Source organism: Vanessa cardui, chromosome 14 (assembly GCF_905220365.1).
Source record: "Vanessa cardui chromosome 14, ilVanCard2.1, whole genome shotgun sequence".
NCBI classification, from domain to species: Eukaryota; Metazoa; Arthropoda; class Insecta; order Lepidoptera; family Nymphalidae; genus Vanessa; species Vanessa cardui.
The window spans coordinates 8,011,472-8,029,691 of NC_061136.1; the positions used below are offsets into that span (position 1 = coordinate 8,011,472).

The 18,220-nt window shown below is 29.5% G+C and overlaps 1 protein-coding gene across 2 annotated transcripts in view; it reads left to right on the forward strand.

Moving 5' to 3' along the window:
* LOC124535245 (peroxidase) overlaps positions 1-17,880 on the forward strand; it is a 53,826-nt gene extending 35,946 nt beyond the window's left edge. The window contains exons 2-14 of one of the 2 annotated variants that reach the window (XM_047111375.1): positions 1,145-1,323; positions 2,309-2,359; positions 3,586-3,776; positions 6,087-6,263; positions 6,890-7,083; positions 7,976-8,174; positions 8,350-8,547; positions 9,711-9,861; positions 11,006-11,182; positions 12,134-12,284; positions 15,147-15,345; positions 16,149-16,257; positions 17,604-17,880. In XM_047111375.1, coding sequence (XP_046967331.1) covers positions 1,151-1,323; positions 2,309-2,359; positions 3,586-3,776; positions 6,087-6,263; positions 6,890-7,083; positions 7,976-8,174; positions 8,350-8,547; positions 9,711-9,861; positions 11,006-11,182; positions 12,134-12,284; positions 15,147-15,345; positions 16,149-16,257; positions 17,604-17,676 — 2,043 coding nt within the window. In that variant the 5' untranslated portion in view covers positions 1,145-1,150 and the 3' untranslated portion in view covers positions 17,677-17,880. The remainder of the gene's footprint in view (positions 1-1,144; positions 1,324-2,308; positions 2,360-3,585; positions 3,777-6,086; positions 6,264-6,889; positions 7,084-7,975; positions 8,175-8,349; positions 8,548-9,710; positions 9,862-11,005; positions 11,183-12,133; positions 12,285-15,146; positions 15,346-16,148; positions 16,258-17,603) is intronic. The other variant, XM_047111376.1, reaches the window with a different exon arrangement.
* Positions 17,881-18,220: the final 340 nt, after the last annotated feature.

The following is an 18,220-nucleotide window of genomic DNA, read 5'->3' on the forward strand; positions in this document are numbered from 1 at the left end:
TTTACAAATAAGTGATATACAAAAACGAAAGTCAAGACCTTAATTAAATAGATGGTTGTTTAAAAAAAAGATTTTATATTTTACCATGATTTTATTGTGTTAATATATGTTGATTCTAAAAAAAATCTTATATATTTTTTGTCGTAATGTTATTTATATTTGCGTTAAGACAATGAAATTAATTATGCTGTAAATTTAGCTCTGAATTTAATTTTAAGCGGTCGATACTTTGTTATAGGTTTTTTTTTCGTTAAGGCGCGTATCTGCGCTAGTGAAGCGCAAAATGTTCATCCAATTACTCGTGACTTTGAACGGTTTCAAACTTTAATGATTGTGTTCAAATAATGCACTAAAACAATAAACAACTAAATTGACATGAAATATACGGTACAATCAATCAAATTACATATAACTTAAAGGATAAAAATAAAACGTTGTGATAATAACCTCAATTTTAGTCAAACATAAGTTATTATACAGCATGCGCTTGACTGTTGTTGTTTTTTTTCTTTTCCAATTTCTTGCGAAGACCTGTTATTTTTCCACATCATGTATTTAAGCAACAAAGTATGTGTAAAATTTAATATGGGCGGCTGTATAAATTAATACAAATTTAATAAATTGATTCCATTCGAATTACTTATTAAATTAAACAGGTACCTAATTGTAAAAGTCATCTGTTATTTCACGTAATATTTATTATTTATTGGAAATTAATTGAGTGTTTTTATATTCGATGATAAATAAATTAAATAATTTTCTACAATTTTATTAATAATTACAAGCGAATGAAAATTTTAATTGTAGAGTTTATAGTCGCTTCGTGGATAAGTCACTCGATCCATGAAAAAATAATGCTTTGTGCATTAGCATTACATTATATAGTATTGTTATTATTTAATTCAGTGTTAAAATACGATATTATATCGTTATTATTACAATACACCTATATGTGTTTAAGAGATTCGTGTGCCATTTGATAAAATTAAGAAAAAAAACGCAAACATTATGATATTATCCTTTAATAAAGCGGAAATTAATTGAGAAAGGAAAAAGCAAGTTTCCTGTTAACGACCTTATACGCTAATGATGTTTGAAGGCAATTTTGTATCATGTAATTTAAAATATTTTTCTTTTGTTTCAGATAACAATGATTAAATTCACAGCTTGCCTTTTGGCAATATGTAATGCGGTACATGGGCAATATTATAATCTGTTGACGAATCCTGGGCAGACGTTCTTACAAGGCGATTCAGCTTCGAATTTTCCATCGAACAATAGAGGCATATTTCCAGCCCAAAGACTGCCTGTCAATGGGCTTGGGTAAGTGTTATTGAGAAAAACGCATGTGGTATACGAATTAATTATTAACATTATATTAGTATTAAATTTCACACATTCTTTTCGTTTTTGATTTATTTGTATTTTTCTATAAAATATTGAAAATTTTTCAAAATTGTGTAAAAACATGTTGACTTTTTTATGTAAATATGTAAATATTTAGAGTACATGTTATTTGCCTCTAATTTTAAATAATAAGATAAAACACGAATATATTTGATTCCCAGCTAAACATGATTTTTTTTTATGAATGTTGAATTGTGTGAAATTTACTCTTGCATGAGAAATAAAATATAATTGCTAATTATAATAATATTCCCCCTTTATAATGTCACAAAGAACTAGATTATGCACATGTCACTAAAATTGCTTAAGTCGTCGTAGTTGGCTTTACCCCCCAAGGAAATGTTCAAACAATGCATAGATTGATGTCCGATTAATTGTGTACTAATTTGTAGAAAAACCAACGAATGAAACGCTTAATTGATTTATTTGATTCATCAACTATTAAGTTATTATTGCATCCCATTAAATGTTGAGCGTAGGCCTTTATATAAAAAACGAAATTCCTATAACAGATCATGTATTATTAACAATATTTGAGATAATTAAATGAAAAAAAAATTGACATCATAATTCCTAATTCAAATCTTTTAAGATTGACTTAAATAAAAAAAGATAAACAGCACTCTAGTGAGACGTCTTTTATACTTAGATAAAACATACTATAGTAAAACTGTCGTAATTGTCGAAGTCTTAAATTTTTTGCCGCCGAGCTCACATTCACCAAGCGACTAAGTGTAATTACGTGCGTGAAACGAAACTTCGTTGCAAAAATAATAATTGTTTCGAGAAACGTTTTGTTCGTTAAATATCCCTATTAAGATCTGCACATGTCTTTGTAATTAATATATATTGCACTAGTTGTAAGTTGCATGATCTAACTTAGCACCAATTCTGTTAACAGTTATCTACAGGCGCTGAATGTCGAAGAGCTTGCGAGGAAAGTCAACATAAGGTTATTTTTATTGGCATTTTATTTATGACACATTGAGATAACATTTTATGTAAAAATTTTCTTGCTAAGCGTACTTTGAGCAACGTGAGCGGACTTATGTTCGTTTCTGTATCTCTAAGAGTAAAACATGTTTTCACAAATTTGAATAATTTTCTCATGTACCACGTTATAAACCAGGACATTTGCTTTGTATATCAAAAAGAAATATTTTTTACTCGGTCCTTCGCGAATGTCTCTTAAATAATCTCAGTTTTATATTTTATATCTTTGGTTTTATTTAATAATTAAGACCACTGAATATTCTTGGAAAAATTCTCGTATAAAGAAATATAAACAGTGAACTTATCAATATTGTAATAGCGTGGTTATTTCATATGATGAAGATAAATATTGCTTAACAAACATAAAACAAAAAATAAAACTGACAAAAAATATGTATTCTAAACTAAATTCAAAATAACTACAAACCACTACCAGAGCACAAGAATGAGAATTTCCCCGTTTTATCGTAATTCCAATTTCTGAATGTCATATGAACCCACACAGCTCCATATTGGGGCTGATGTCACAAGGGGCATAAGTAAAAACTGAAAGCCTTGTTTAAGAGACGTCTTCTTATGTAAATCGTAAATATTGTATTATAAAACGCATAATTAATTAATTCAAATGTAAATAGGTCAAGTGAAGTTGTGAATAAAATTATTCACAATTCTGTACATATTTTACAAGCACTTTGAGATTATTTGTGTATAAAAAATTAAAATAGTATAATGTGTATGTAAATAAACAAAGCTCAGTTGAGTAATGATTAAAACTCGTAAATCACAAGCATTACCTTAATTCCTAGTGACTGACGTAAATTAATTATTTTGGCCTCTCTACGATTCCCGAGAGAAACCTATTTTAATTATTGTTGTAATATTTGCTTGTTTTATTAAAGACAACAAAAAAAAACAACACTGTCAATATTGTGGATCAGTAAAGATCAAATGTCTTTATTTCCTAATTTTTTTGTGAGGTATGTTATATTAACAACACGAAGTAAATAAATTATTGTGTTGTTGTATTTCAATTATTTATTAACGATTTTGACACAACGTAACCTCATTACAAGTGTATCTACATATAAAGTTATTAAATCAGTAAAACATATATTTTAACTGAATTAATCATTATTAAATGTTCTCTACTTTACAGAATTGTTCCTAATCGCCTTAACGTTACAGTTTCAGCAACCCACCCCCACCGTTGGGCTCAGCACAGGATCCAGCCACACAGACGTGTGGTCTTGTTCCGCCTTATTGCCTTAAATCTCGGTATCGGACAATAGACGGATCCTGTAATAACTTACGAAAACCAGCTCTGGGCACGCCTCAAACTCCTTATGGTCGATTAGTCGAATATAAATACGGCGACGGTGAGTAACTATAAAAGAGTTTCTATAGGATTTATTTTTTTCTTGTTCGAATGTATAAAGTAATCTTAATTCCCCTGACCTTATCCTATTCATCCCAATTATTTTGTCTTGCAAGGAACTGCCAGAAAAAAAATTTCGTGGTCTTTTATAGCTGGTAATTAAAAGATAATCGCTATTGGAGTTGCTTTTCTTTGGACTTGATATGTTGACGCTACGGATAAATGTTTATTTGTCTATGTATTTAGAAAAGTACATTAATAATATGCATGTTTTACATAAATCGGAAAAACATAGACGTAACATTCACTAATCTACAGTCGGGGTATGAAAAAGTTCATAGTTTTAAGATCTATTTTCGTGTGCTCAGTATGAGCGACAATCTGCTTTACCGTTTGAGAACGTCACATTGCGTCGCAATGATTTGATGTTTAGATCAAAGGTACTAAGAGCTCAAGATTTGATAAAGGAATGAATTTGAAAACTGAGGAAGGTTTTCTTACTCTGACTGTACCTATATAAATAAAAAATGTACACAACTTTCACAAATTTTAACATATAAATATATTTTTTTAAAGATTAACGCATTAGATTATTTATTGAGTTACGGTATATAAATTTGACACTGCCAGGTTGTCTTCCCCTCTTTTTAACAAGATTGGGTCGAGTTAATTTCATTAAGCTGCCTTACACATTCGGCCGATTTTTCCCATAAACAGATTTCTACGCTTCCATTTTAAATTTTGTGATGTTTGTTTAAGTTTGAACCCAAGATCCTTGGATAAGAATTAAATAATCTAAGAGCTGGGATATTTCGACCTTTAATATGTGATATACTAACGTATATTGTGGTGCATTTTATTATTCGAAAAAGAAGTATTCTCGAAAATTTAATACGACTACACTAAATGTTATATATTGGTATTTCATGTATTCAAATGTTCGCTATTTTTAATGTTAGAGTATCTTTCCTAAATTTTCATCAAGGTCGTTAAAATATAACAACAATATTCAAGTTAGGAATTGAAGCTTTCACTGTGTTGATTTATTTCATTGTACAGTTGAAGACGAGTAGTGAATACAAATTAAGCGTCTGAAAACCTTAGAGAAATCTGAGTAGATAATTCCCCTTTATAGTCAACATTTCATTTACAGATGAGATATAAAAACTCATCTTTGATCATAATTAATTACACACCCGGAAACTGCGTGGCAATGCTATTATCATTAGGGAAATTTCGTAATATTATAATTTCATTAGTATAAACCATTATCAATACATAGTACAAAACAAAGTCGCTGTCTCTATCGCTATATTTCTATGTATGTTTAAATATTTTTTAATAGATAGTTTAGTTTAGGTAGAAGCGGTTTTTTTTTAACAGATAGAGTGATTCGAAAGGACGGTTTCGCCTATAATACGTATTATATTTACATAGACAATATAGTAAAGAAACACTGATAATTTTAGAAGTTTGTAATGTGATGTCGTAAATAAACAAATTCTGTTGTAATGTTGTCTTAAATTTTTTCGCGATTACACATTGAAATAAAACTAGCTATAACGGATTAACGGAGTCTACCCGTGACCACGAACGCTGTAAAGTACTCGAAACGTCGGGATGTTAAAAATAATCAATATACGCGATTCAAATCCGTTATAGCTAGTTTTATTTCAAATTCTGTTGTATATTTAGTATCATTATTGCACCCGTGCGAAGCCGGGTGGGTTGTTAGTATATCATTAATCATTCAGAAATTATAGATTTTTTTTCGACATCATTATTTGCATCTCAGTATAATTCATACGAAGCACTCGATTATCGGTTTCAATCAATCATACTCACTTGTTTCGTAAATAAAGCGTCGTATTTTTCGAATAAAAAAGTCATTTAATGTATTTATTTTATATTTTGTATCTCGATACAAGATTTAACAGTAATTGCTTAATTTAAGGACATCACAGATTTAAGCAATTTTTTTGTTCCAAGATTGTCTTATTTCAGATTTTTGATTTAATTACAGATTAAGATTAATATTCATTTGTATATTTTGTGACGTAAAAAAATATATTTTATGTGATGTTGTTGTGACTTAGAAAATATGTTACGATGTACTATGTATCTTATAAGTCCGGTATTAATAAATTATTTAGTAAATTACATTATTACATCTTAAAGCGTTACGTATCAAATACATGTGCCTTTTTCATTTATTTCTAAGAAAAAATGTGTAGTCCTTATTAAAATAAGTTTTTTTAATGAATATAAATATGAAATGCGTTTATAAATACAATATTATTGTTCCTTACAGGTATAAGTGCTTTTCCTAGGTCTGTGTCTGGCAAGGAACTGCCCAATGCTAGAGTTATAAGCACTTTTCTTTTCCCTGACAAAAGGCTGGTTGACCCGGTATGGAATTTAAATGCGCAACAGTGGGGTCAAATAATCACTCATGATATGTCTCTTACCGCTGGTATTGCTCAAAGTCGTGAGTATTATGTTGCCTGTTTACGAATGTACCTCGACCTTAAAATAGTTCATTGTGACATATTACCATGTGACTTATATGGATAATTTCATGTTTCTTTAAACGTTTTCCTCAACTTCGTTCGAATCAAATTAAATGATCAAGTCTTTATCCAGGTATCAAAAACAACGTTTTCTTAAACTTACTGTTTACTTAACCGAATTCCCGAGGAGTTAACAAATAGACGGATCTAGTTACTTGAACGTTTATGCGAATTTATTTTTTTCCGTATAACCTTAGTCAACGAATCAATTTAAATTATTAGTCATTTACTAATTTTTTCCTTAACTGTAAAATGCGACCTTTATTTGTAACTTTCAAATATAAATAAAAAGAGTGACAATAGAAAATGATTACTGTCGTCATTAGATATTTTTGTATAAATAAGTATATTGAAATGGACATTGTAACATGTTATTGATAATTTAACTCTGAAGGTCTAATAAGCATAATATTTTCTTTTTAAAACGGATACAATTTAATATTTGTAGTATCAAAAGAATATGCGAATCATTAATCCTTTGCGTTTTGATATAAAGTGTGGGATGAAAAGGATGAAATATTATTGACATAAACTTTATTTACAGATAAAGATACAGTAACATGCTGTGATGACAACGGTCAACTGTCACCCGACGCGGCTACAAATCCTCTATGCGCTCCCATTCTTTTCCCTCTAAACGATCCAGTCCAACCCGATACAGCTCAATGTATAAACTTCGTCAGAACAGGAACCACCAGAGACAGGGGATGCACACCACGCTACGCTCCTGCTCAACCGGTAATATTCGCTATTCCTTTGTAATAGCACGTATTAACTACATTCATACATATTTCATTAACAGTATGTAAATGGGAGATGTCTTAATCATGTCCTAAATCACCCCAAAACAATTACGTTACCAACCTTGGGACTAACGTTAATATGTATCCATCCATATTTTAATATGTCCCTGCAATTAGCTGGGTCACTTACCCTTCAAACTGGAGCAGTACGATACTAAGTATTACTCTTATTTGTAGAATACTTGGTTTTACAAGAAACTTTATGGATACAAACTAAAAATCCACCTATCCATATGTGAAAGTTATCCGTTTTTATCTAAAGTAGTAACTTTGCTTAATAACCTTATTATAAAATGTGTTAACCGATTATGCTGAGAAGCTGAGTATAAAATGTTAATAATCTATAAAACTTTAACTTTGCAAGAATTCTATATAAGTACATACTGACAAACTAACAAGAATCCTAAATCTGCCCACAGCAGTAAATCTTCCCAAGGGGTATCAATCAAAAGTTTCAAAGCAGTTTCAAAATATCTGACGTTTAATTTATTACTCGCCATCAGTAACTATTTTGTATTTATGGAAAACACTTTAGGGTATTACATTTAAACATTTTGGTTTTTGATACCAACTTATGTATATTTGCAATAGGCTACACATTGTCGAAAGTAAATAAAACTATTCGATATTTAACGTTTGGTGAAAAAGCATATCGATGTGCATACACGATAAGGTATAATTACGGGTTAAGGATGCTTACATAAATGGGTAATTTAAAATTAATGAAGTAATCGACAGCGTGATTCGCCTATCAACCCGCACAAAGGGCATAAACGTTGCAGATATAATTCGTTTTATAAATTAAAATCATTTTAACTTTTTCGTAGCTCTCAACAGTAACTGCGTATATGGATGCTTCTTTCTGCTATGGAAGCAGTGAAGGTCAGGCTAGACCAATAAGAGCCTTCGTTGGGGGCCGTTTAAAGACAATTCTCAGAGGAGGACGGGAATGGCCGCCTCAAGATCCTAATGTTACCCTTACTTGTGAATCGGCACAATCACCTAACGAACCCTGTTATCTAGCTGGTAAGTATTTTTATTCGAGTCTAGGTTTATTTAAGTAATTGCACACATAATAAACCGTTTGAATATGTAATAATTGTAACAAAAGTTAATAAATTGGTAGTATATTTCCACAAATTAAAAACTTTATTTTTGTTCTGAAATCAAGACAAATATACAATAAATCGTCTGTACACAGGTGACATTAGAGTGAATCAAAATCCTCAACTAACAATTCTTCAAATCATCGTTCTCCGGGAACATAATAGGATAGCTGGTATTCTATCAGCGATAAATTCACACTGGGATGACGAGACGCTGTATCAGGAATCGCGTCGTATTGTCATAGCTGAACTACAATATATCAACTATTATGAGTATTTGCCAATATTCCTTGGTAAGTTTTTTATTTTTATATCGATATAAATTTGCAATTGCAATGTAAAACATGCTTTAAAATGACTCAGAATAAGGTAAATTTTGCTCTACGCTGTTATTTTTGGTGCCGAACACATGGAAAACAAAGAGGGTACATGAAAATTCAGAAGTTCTTTTCTGGGTTTTAACTCAGGAACAACGATTAATATTCGCGTATATGCAATATATAAATGCCTATTTTTTATCATATGTGTACATATGTGAGAGCCTAAATAGTCAGTTTCAAAGCTTAAATATTAATAAATTTATTTAAGAAATAATAAAATTTTCTAAAAAGAATAACGCATATCTTGCTAATATTTTACATGCACCCGCATAAGTACCCAAAGAACTAGAGCACAAAGAGTGCACTGTAAACTGACAAGGAAGCGTGACTCTACATAATTTAAATACAAAAATAAGATGAATGCAAATTAAAAATTGTACACTAGCGTGGCGTTGTACATACAAATATATATTATTTTATATACCAAGATGATACAAACCTAAATCCATACTAACGACTACTAACAGTATTTGTTAATTTAATTATTATATCTACGCTTAGCAGACTATACAAGTATAAAGTGAACACTAATTAATTTAACTAATGCTTTGAAACCCGAAGGTAACTTATTTTATCCCTTATAAACTGTTTGTAACTGTAAATAGAAGTAAATAGTATAACTATAAATTACTTTAGTCAAAGTTAGTAGTGTGAAAGGCAACAAATCTAACCTCACAATCACGGCGCTGTTGCTCCATTTCAAGATATTTTTTTACTTCGATAAAATAATTAAGTAAATTTGTTAAATATCTATCGAATATGCTAAAATGTACGGAACAGTGAAATAAAATATGATCTATTTTAAACGTATTGGGCAATATCACATACATTACTTTGATCCCAATGTAAGTTGCTACAGCACTTGTGTTATGGAAAATCAGAAGTAACGACGGTACCACAAACACTCAATCCCAAGGTAACATAGAAAAAAATTTCTACATCGACTCGGTCGGGAATCGGACCCGGGTCCTCAAAGTGGCGTAAACATAACCGGTGTACAAACTACTCGACCATGGAGGTCATCGATGGTTCGTAAATACCTGTGAATAAATAATGTTTAAGCGGTTTTTTTATAGGTTTCGAAAATATGGTAAAGAACAAACTCATCTACCCGGGCGCTCACGGCTATGTGAACGATTACAACCCCAAAGTCGATCCGTCTATTTTGGACGAGCACGCCACAGCCGCCTTTAGACACTTCCACACACTGATCAGAGGTTATTTAAAGTAAGTATAATTCGCTAGTCGGGCTCACAAGCCTTGTTTTAGTAAATGACAATATAAACTAATTATAATACATTTAAATATATTTACTTATTTGTAATTATTAATATGGTAGAACATATGAACATGATAAAGAAATATGTCAAACTTTAAGTAAAGATTATTTAATTTTAAGTAACAAGGAAAACAAATTTTAACATATTATAATCCGATTATGTAACAGATTTATTAGACTTACAACACCAATAGCTACTTACTGATATTAAATACATATTATATTAAAATCTAGTAGAGCTGTACTGAAACACTCATTAGAGTGAAGGAAGTGTCAGAAATTTATATGCTTTAATGAACTTAAAGGGTACATACATGAAAAAAATATAACACCGTATGTAATTTTTTCAAATTTAATGAGTTCTTACAGATTAGGCGATTTAGTTTTATTATTTTTTATGAGTAAAGCGTTTTGAAATTTGTATCATTCAACGTTTTGATACTGTTGGTCTTTATACGCAAAAGTATTTATATAAAGATATACGAGTATATTTGGTGAGATAATACAACCAAAATTTTAACTTCGAAAGTTACTAGCATAAAAAACTTGCGTTGTATATTGAAATGACCTAAAATTTATAAGTCCGTAGAGAGGTACGTCAAGAAATCTCTGAAAGCGAAGTTATTTCTACGTTTTAGACCCAGACGATCTTTTTTACAAGAGTATATCATCAACTTATCTACTTTTCGTACATATATTTATTTTCAATACTGATTTTCAACGATTGTTGAATTCGTTCGCGATAAAAAATATTCTAATAATAAAATAATGAATTTTGAAATAGCTCTATCTTTTAGGATTTTCTCTCATATAGTATCTATATCAGAATAAATATAGGTACATCTTCTATACATATAATAAAATTGGAGTGTCTGTTTGTAATATTAAAATAGCTCTTTTTTACTCAATGTATATGTGTATTATGTGTTTGTCTCTATGTCTGTTTGTTCCGGCTAATCTCTGGAACTGTTGGACCGATTTTGACGGGACTTTCACTGGCAGATATCTGATATATTAAAGAATAACTAAGGCTACAATAATATTTTTCTAATATAATTAGTAAAAAATAAAATATGGAATATATTATTACAGATTAGTAACAGAAAGCAGACGCTTATCGGGCATTGTGCGCCTCAGCGATTGGTTTAATCGTCCCCTACTTATTGAACTCGAAAATGCTTTCGATGACTTAACCAGAGGTCTCACGTACCAACCACAAGACTTCAGCGATCAATTCTGGGATAGCGAGATCACCCAGTTCTTGTTCAAGTAAGTATTCTATATGACATTATTTATTTAACAGTAATTAGTATGCTACTCAACAATTAACGTTAAAAGCAAATTGCGGTCTTATTTGATTTAAATAGAACATGTATTGTATAAATTAGCGCCATTTGTAACTAATATGGCAAACTTAGGAGATTAAATGGAATAAACAGTTGAATTTGGAACAAAAACTGATAGATAAATCTGTTAAATGTATTAAAAATGAAATTCATTATTAGCTCAAGCCTGTTACTTTAATTAAAACAGGCTAAATTCGTGTGAGAAAACACCGTCAAAGAAATCATTTACTGTTATTATTAATATAGTTTATAATAATAAATATAATTTCTTAGTAGCTGCTTAATAAATTAATTGAATAATAATTCATGCAATCGAAGTTGTTAATATATTTTGATTTAAATGGAAAGGTTTAAAATACTGAAGTATATTGAAAGTTTATTTCCATGTAGTTTCATTATTGAAAATATGATTGTGTTCAGCAATACGAGTAAAAAATGACGTACGTATTAGCTGGATTAAGTCGTTCACCAGTAAAAGCACAGAACGTGATCCACGTTCCTTATTGAATGTCTTACAATACAAGAATCGTTCGCTTTCAATTTGTAACGCAAATCGTAAATTCTTTTGTTACGTATATTTTTTTGTAAGTAATACATGAACTCATTACATATGTAATATTTTAGCAATATATCGAATATTTTACGATCGATTTTCTATATATGTACACAATTTATAGAAAAATATCGTTTTGATTTTTATTGATTAATATTCTTACCTTATCAACATTTTTACACTCACACTTTTCTCAACGTTGAAAACGCTGAAATAAATTTATATGTAACTTGTATCTATGATCTCATAGAGACCTTATAGTAGGAGTAAAAAGTGTTATAAATATTTATGAACTCTTTTACAAGGTATATTTTTTTACAGACGTAATAACACATTCGGAGGAGACCTTCGAGCGATAGACATTCAACGCGGTCGCGACCATGGTCTCGGAAGCTACGTGAAAACGCGAGAAGCCTGTGGCCTCCCAGTACCTCATTCGTTCAGTGAGATGTTGGACTTCATATCACCAGAGGTAAGCCATTGATTTAACAGTAACAGCCTATAATTTCACTGCTGGACTAAGGCCTCTTCTCCCTTGGAAAAGAAAATCCCGGATATCCCAGCACGCTGCTCGAATGTGGGTTCGTGGATTTAACAGTTTTTATTTCTACATGAACATTCACATATGATTATTTCAAACAAGTTATTCTAACTACTAAAATCGATAGCGTAACTTTTATGGGAATATAAATATTTCGAGGGAAAAAATTCAAGTACTTGTTACACTGAATCTAAATTGGCCTTGCCGCAAGCAGGCTCCTGATTTCACTAAATAGCTCGAATACAATAGATAATATTTTCGAATGATAGGAGAAATAGAAATAAAAAAAAACCTAAATGAACATATTCGATGCGGTTTGCTAAATTATAAACACACACAAGCTACAAAAATTTGTTGAAAAATAAAATATTATTTTATATAATACAAAAAAATCCACTCAAGTCCACTATTCCACTTCAATTTTGCTTATATCCACCATCCACATTGAAGCAGCTTGCTGTAATGAGCACCAAATATTCAGCTTAAAAAAGAGCAAAATCTATTCCAGCAGTGAATATTTTCAGGGTTTATTTTTACATAAGCTGTGATATGAACGATCATTGTTTTCACAGATGATTCGTTAAAGCGTTTCAAAGGTTACACACATAAATCGCTTTAAAGCGATGGACGAAAGCGATGACCAAGGATGAAAATACAAAACATTTTTTACTACCGTCGTGTAATGTAATCCATCAAAAATCTCAAGAGCTCCTAGTAGCTACACCGAATCAGTTGAAGGCTATTAAATTACAATGTCAAAGTATGAGACAAAACTGATTTTACTGGAAAAGATTCACTTTTATATTCTCTTTTGAGATAAAACTAGGTGCTGTAACAGGACTTTTTATTTCGCCATTTATAAATCTTATTGTACCGTATAAATGCATATAGTTTACATATCCTTGACTTCAATGCCAGTTTTTAGTGTTTATTTATTCGATTCAACGATTCGACGAGAAAATATTTACGGATGAATAATGCCTTTAACTGATTGTTAAGAAGGCCAAAAGAATATACCCACTGTGAAACGCTAGAATAAATGTCACGGATTTTCCATAAAAAAAAATCTCAGTGTAGTTCGAGTTTTCAAAAACAATGACATATAATTTTTACTACGTGTGCTTTTATATTTTTACTCAGCGACTTTATTACCAAGATTTTTTATTACAAAGAAACGTTATCCTTAAAAATAAATCGTTTTTTTTAACTATTATTCAAACATATATTATTTTTGACTAGTAAATCGACCTTTAATGTATCAACATATTTAAAACGATACACGTATCCAGATGAGTTTGAACACTCTCACTCACTATAAAGTAATTGTTTTTTTCAAATATATTGTAGACAATTACGTATTATATACATACGATGCAGAAGTAGCCGTACGATGCATTATTCCGTCACACATTCTATGTAGTTCGGCTTTTTAGATAATTATTTTTAACCAAAGATATGTTATAGTAAATAACAATCAATTAATCTGATAATTTAACAGTTCCCAAGCTATTTATTTTTAACGTAGATTATATTAATTGGATTCTCCAACATGTAGACAATCATTTTCCACGTTACGTGTTTCTATGTCATACAACTGACTCGACTATTACAAGTCTTCTAAATAAAACTTCTTTTTTAAGGCAAGAGTCCTATGCTTTAACTCTAGAATTTCGTTTAAATCAAATGAATAATTCATTTTCATTTAAATCTTATTTCATAGTGCTACTCTATCCGCAGTCGGTGGATAATGAGAGTGTTAATAATTGATTTTTCTTTCGACTGTACGGGTTTTCTTACTCAAAATATTTGAGACAAAACTGTAGTGCTATTCTGAGAGGACTAACTTTGAATATTGCACAGGAAATGTGGAAAGCAGACTCGTGATGATAAGCATTTTGATACGTGTATCATATTTTGTATATCATATTTGTTATAGTAAATGTTCCACATTTCACATTTCTATTTCCTTTCTAAAATTTCACTATCGAGTTTACTATTCACACGAATACACTATTCTGTAAGAATACATCCTGGACGTCAACAAAATATTTTTAGAATAAATTCAATTTAAATGGGTTTGAAATATTTGTCAGTCAACACGTTTATTGAATGTCTGTATATATTTGTGCGTTAATCTTATAACAATACCATTTCACTGTATCATTTATTAAAACCACGAATTTATTTCTAACGAACTATCATATACTATAAAAACCACTTAAATCGAAGATACAGACGACGAGTAATGACGAAAAGAGAAAATAACTGTTCAACCAATAGTGACACTAAAAGCGTTTCCTGTTGAGTAATTGCTCGATAAATATCATTTATTTTGTATTTATTTTTTGTTGTTTTTTTACTATTATATATATAATTTTAACATTATAAATGTATTATATAGCTTACCAATCTCTTTAATATGTACCTCAAACTTATTTAAAAACAAAATTAAAACTTTACGTAATATTTTACTTGTTAACGGAATACAGTTTTGTTAAAATTTACATCTAAATTATCTAAAAAAATTAACACCACAAATGTATGACAGAATTATGCGACATACCTACAGATACTATCGTGTTGCATTGATAATCTTCGTCCATCAAATATTTCTTAATACTTCCTTGATGATAACTCTAAATCCCCTAAATTTTAGAACAAGCGGCAAATACTGATTATTGTTCCGGTTGAGAGGTTGAGTGAGCCAATTTAACTACACAGAATATGTGAACAATCTCGTTTTGGAAAGGATTAGTCTACATACTTTAAAAATAAATATAATTTACCTTTCAGAACGTCGAAGTACTCAAAGCTATCTACGAATATCCTGAAGATGTGGACTTGGTGGTTGCTGGTTCGCTAGAGCATAACGTGCCTGGCGCCCAAGCTGGACCAACGTTCCTTTGTATCCTCACTGAGCAGTTCTATCGTACGCGAGTTGGCGACAGATTCTTCTTTGAGAATGGCGATCCAAGCATAGCATTTACCCCAAGTAAGTTTTTTTTCTAGTATTATTTTAACCTAAAATAACAATAGTAGCTAATATTTTGAGATGTAATCGGCATATTAAACTTTTAAAAGTACTTAGTTCTTAATTTATATCATTCAATGTTCAACCACAAATATTTTTTTTTATTTTATTTATCTAATATATTACAAATATCTAAAATAAAATCTAAAAGCTTTCAATATATATTTAGATGCTTTGGGTTTAATACAGTTTATAGCTTTAAAGTTCAGTCTTACACGAAGGAAAATTGAAATTTAATAACATTTTCATCCAAGTAACGGTGAATATTCTTTAAAGTGACATTGTCTGCTATTGTTACATTCTTGCTTCATTTTTCTGTTATACTTCAATTATTCTATTAATAAAATATATTTACTTTATATATTAACTTTGGTTTTTGTAAGTAAGTAATTAAAATTTTAGACATAATTTAAAATTTAATTAATATATATAACACCATGTCAAAAAAAGTCTCTAATTACGAATCGATTAAATTTAATTATTGGTGATTTATTAATTCGGACAATCAATACGCACTAACTCCACGCTTTTTTATAATGGTACTAACTAACTTTTTATAATGGTAACTCTTCAAAATAAAAATTATTTTAAGATTTCTACTACTAAGACGTGGAGTCTTGTTGAGTCATTCAACAAGACTTGTTTAATAAATTATACTAATAGGATATGATATTTCAACAATTACTAGACTATTCCAAAAGTCTCTGTGCGAGGGAACTAGATTGAGTAATTCCACGAATACATAACTTCTGTATCATCCACAGGTCAGCTCGAATCCATTCGCAAAGGGTCATCAATCGCTCGTATTCTATGCGACAATAGCGACAATATTCAACACATGCAGCCGAAAGCCTTCCAGCAAATTTCGTCCGGGTAAGTTTCATTGTTCACTGAACTCTGTAATACGTTCGTACGTTAAAACCTAAATAGGTTTTTCAGAACATGCTTTAACGATATAATACCTGATTTGCAATATACGTCGCGTAATTAGATTGTAGTTTCTCGGATAAGATACGTGAAATTAAAAAATACTGAAAGAGTTTTGTAAGTTAGGTTTATAGCCAGGACAACGGAGGATCGAAAATCTATTCTCAACTTTGAGTCGTAATATCTTCGATCTCAGTAACTTTGAATGGCTCAGCCGTAAATAGAAGTTAGGATGACTTGCAATTTCTCGTGATGGAGCCGGTATGGGGCAATATTGTGGAATTTAAATTACAAAAAAATATTTACATCTAAATAAAAAAATATTTGACTACAAGTATTTCTATCTAATTTAATTAATTTTTAGGAAGATTAGATTTTTAGATACAAAAAATGTCAAATGCTTTCTAAGAAATAGTAACCAATAGAAGTAAAATATATTCTTCTAAAATTGTAACCACTTCGGAAAATATAAAATTTTTGCCATATAAAGTGGTTGATCAGGCACTCTTTTACAATAAAATAAATTGAAACTTAAGGCCCTCAAAATATCTTTATTTAACAACTATGTAATTAATACTCTATAATATTATAAATTTTGTATTTTAATAGTTATAATTTAAAGATAATGTTGAAACTTATTCAAGTTACGTTAATTAATTGGTATTTTAAGCAATTTCAGGATTCCTGTGATTAGCATATTAATACCTTCATCCCTACCCACATTGTTTACACGAACAATAACTTATAATACAATTCTGTTTATGTTTCGTAACTTAATAATTTTAATTGTTTTGTTTTTGTATATGTATGTATAGTTTTATATTATTATTATAAATCTTTATTTTGTGAATCTGGAAGATTTATTTAATGTGGTTTGAAGACCTAAGTAGATTTTAACGTATAATAATTTACGATATTTTGTTATTTGTACAACAAATACATACAACATACATACAACAAATTGTATTAATGCTTAAAGCAAAATTTAGGTTTTGCATTAAACTATTTAATGCAAAATCCTAATTGTGTATTTAAATCGGCGTTAATCCAATGTTTTACTAAACGAGCCTTAGAGGTTTTTGTTTATTTTGTATACATTTCTCTATACAACAATTTGACACAAAAGTCTACAAATATAAATCTAAATATTTAGGTTTATAATATACCTCTAATAAATTTATAATAAATGATAAAAATTTATGAAATATACCTAAGTAAATCAACTGTTTTAGAAATTATTAAAAATCTAATCATTTAAAATTCATACAATTATTGTTTTTTTCTTTTTTCAGAAATATGCCAGTACCTTGTGACCAACTGCCATCCATCGATCTTAGTCTGTGGCAAGATTTTGAATTTCACTGATTAATTATAACCTCATTTTTATTATTTTCCTAATTTAATTCATAAAAAGTTACCATGTTATATAAATTAATAATATAATATTGTATATAAAAATATAACATAACTGTATAAATACTATGTAAATTTTAATTTGAAGGAGATGGAGAGAAGTTACGAAGAATGAAATGTATGTAATTTTATTTCAAAGAAAAGAAATTAAAATATTAATTATCTTAATACTATAAAAGTGACAGAATAAAATATTTTTATATCAATATAAAGCTTAAATGAATTATGATAATTAGGCTTTCTTATTTCTAAAAAAATATACACTGTCTATAAAAAAAGTAGAATCATATAAGTCATTGTAAATTTTTAATGACTTTCAAATTTAATTTTAAATATAATAACCGTAATATACCATAATAATAATTTATCACTGAGGTTTTTGATATAATTATTTAATATGACAGCAATTTTACTAGTACAAAATTATGAAGTAGTGGTTAAAATAGAATAAAATAGTTTAAATTGTTAATAGACGTAAAAATTTCAAACACCTCTC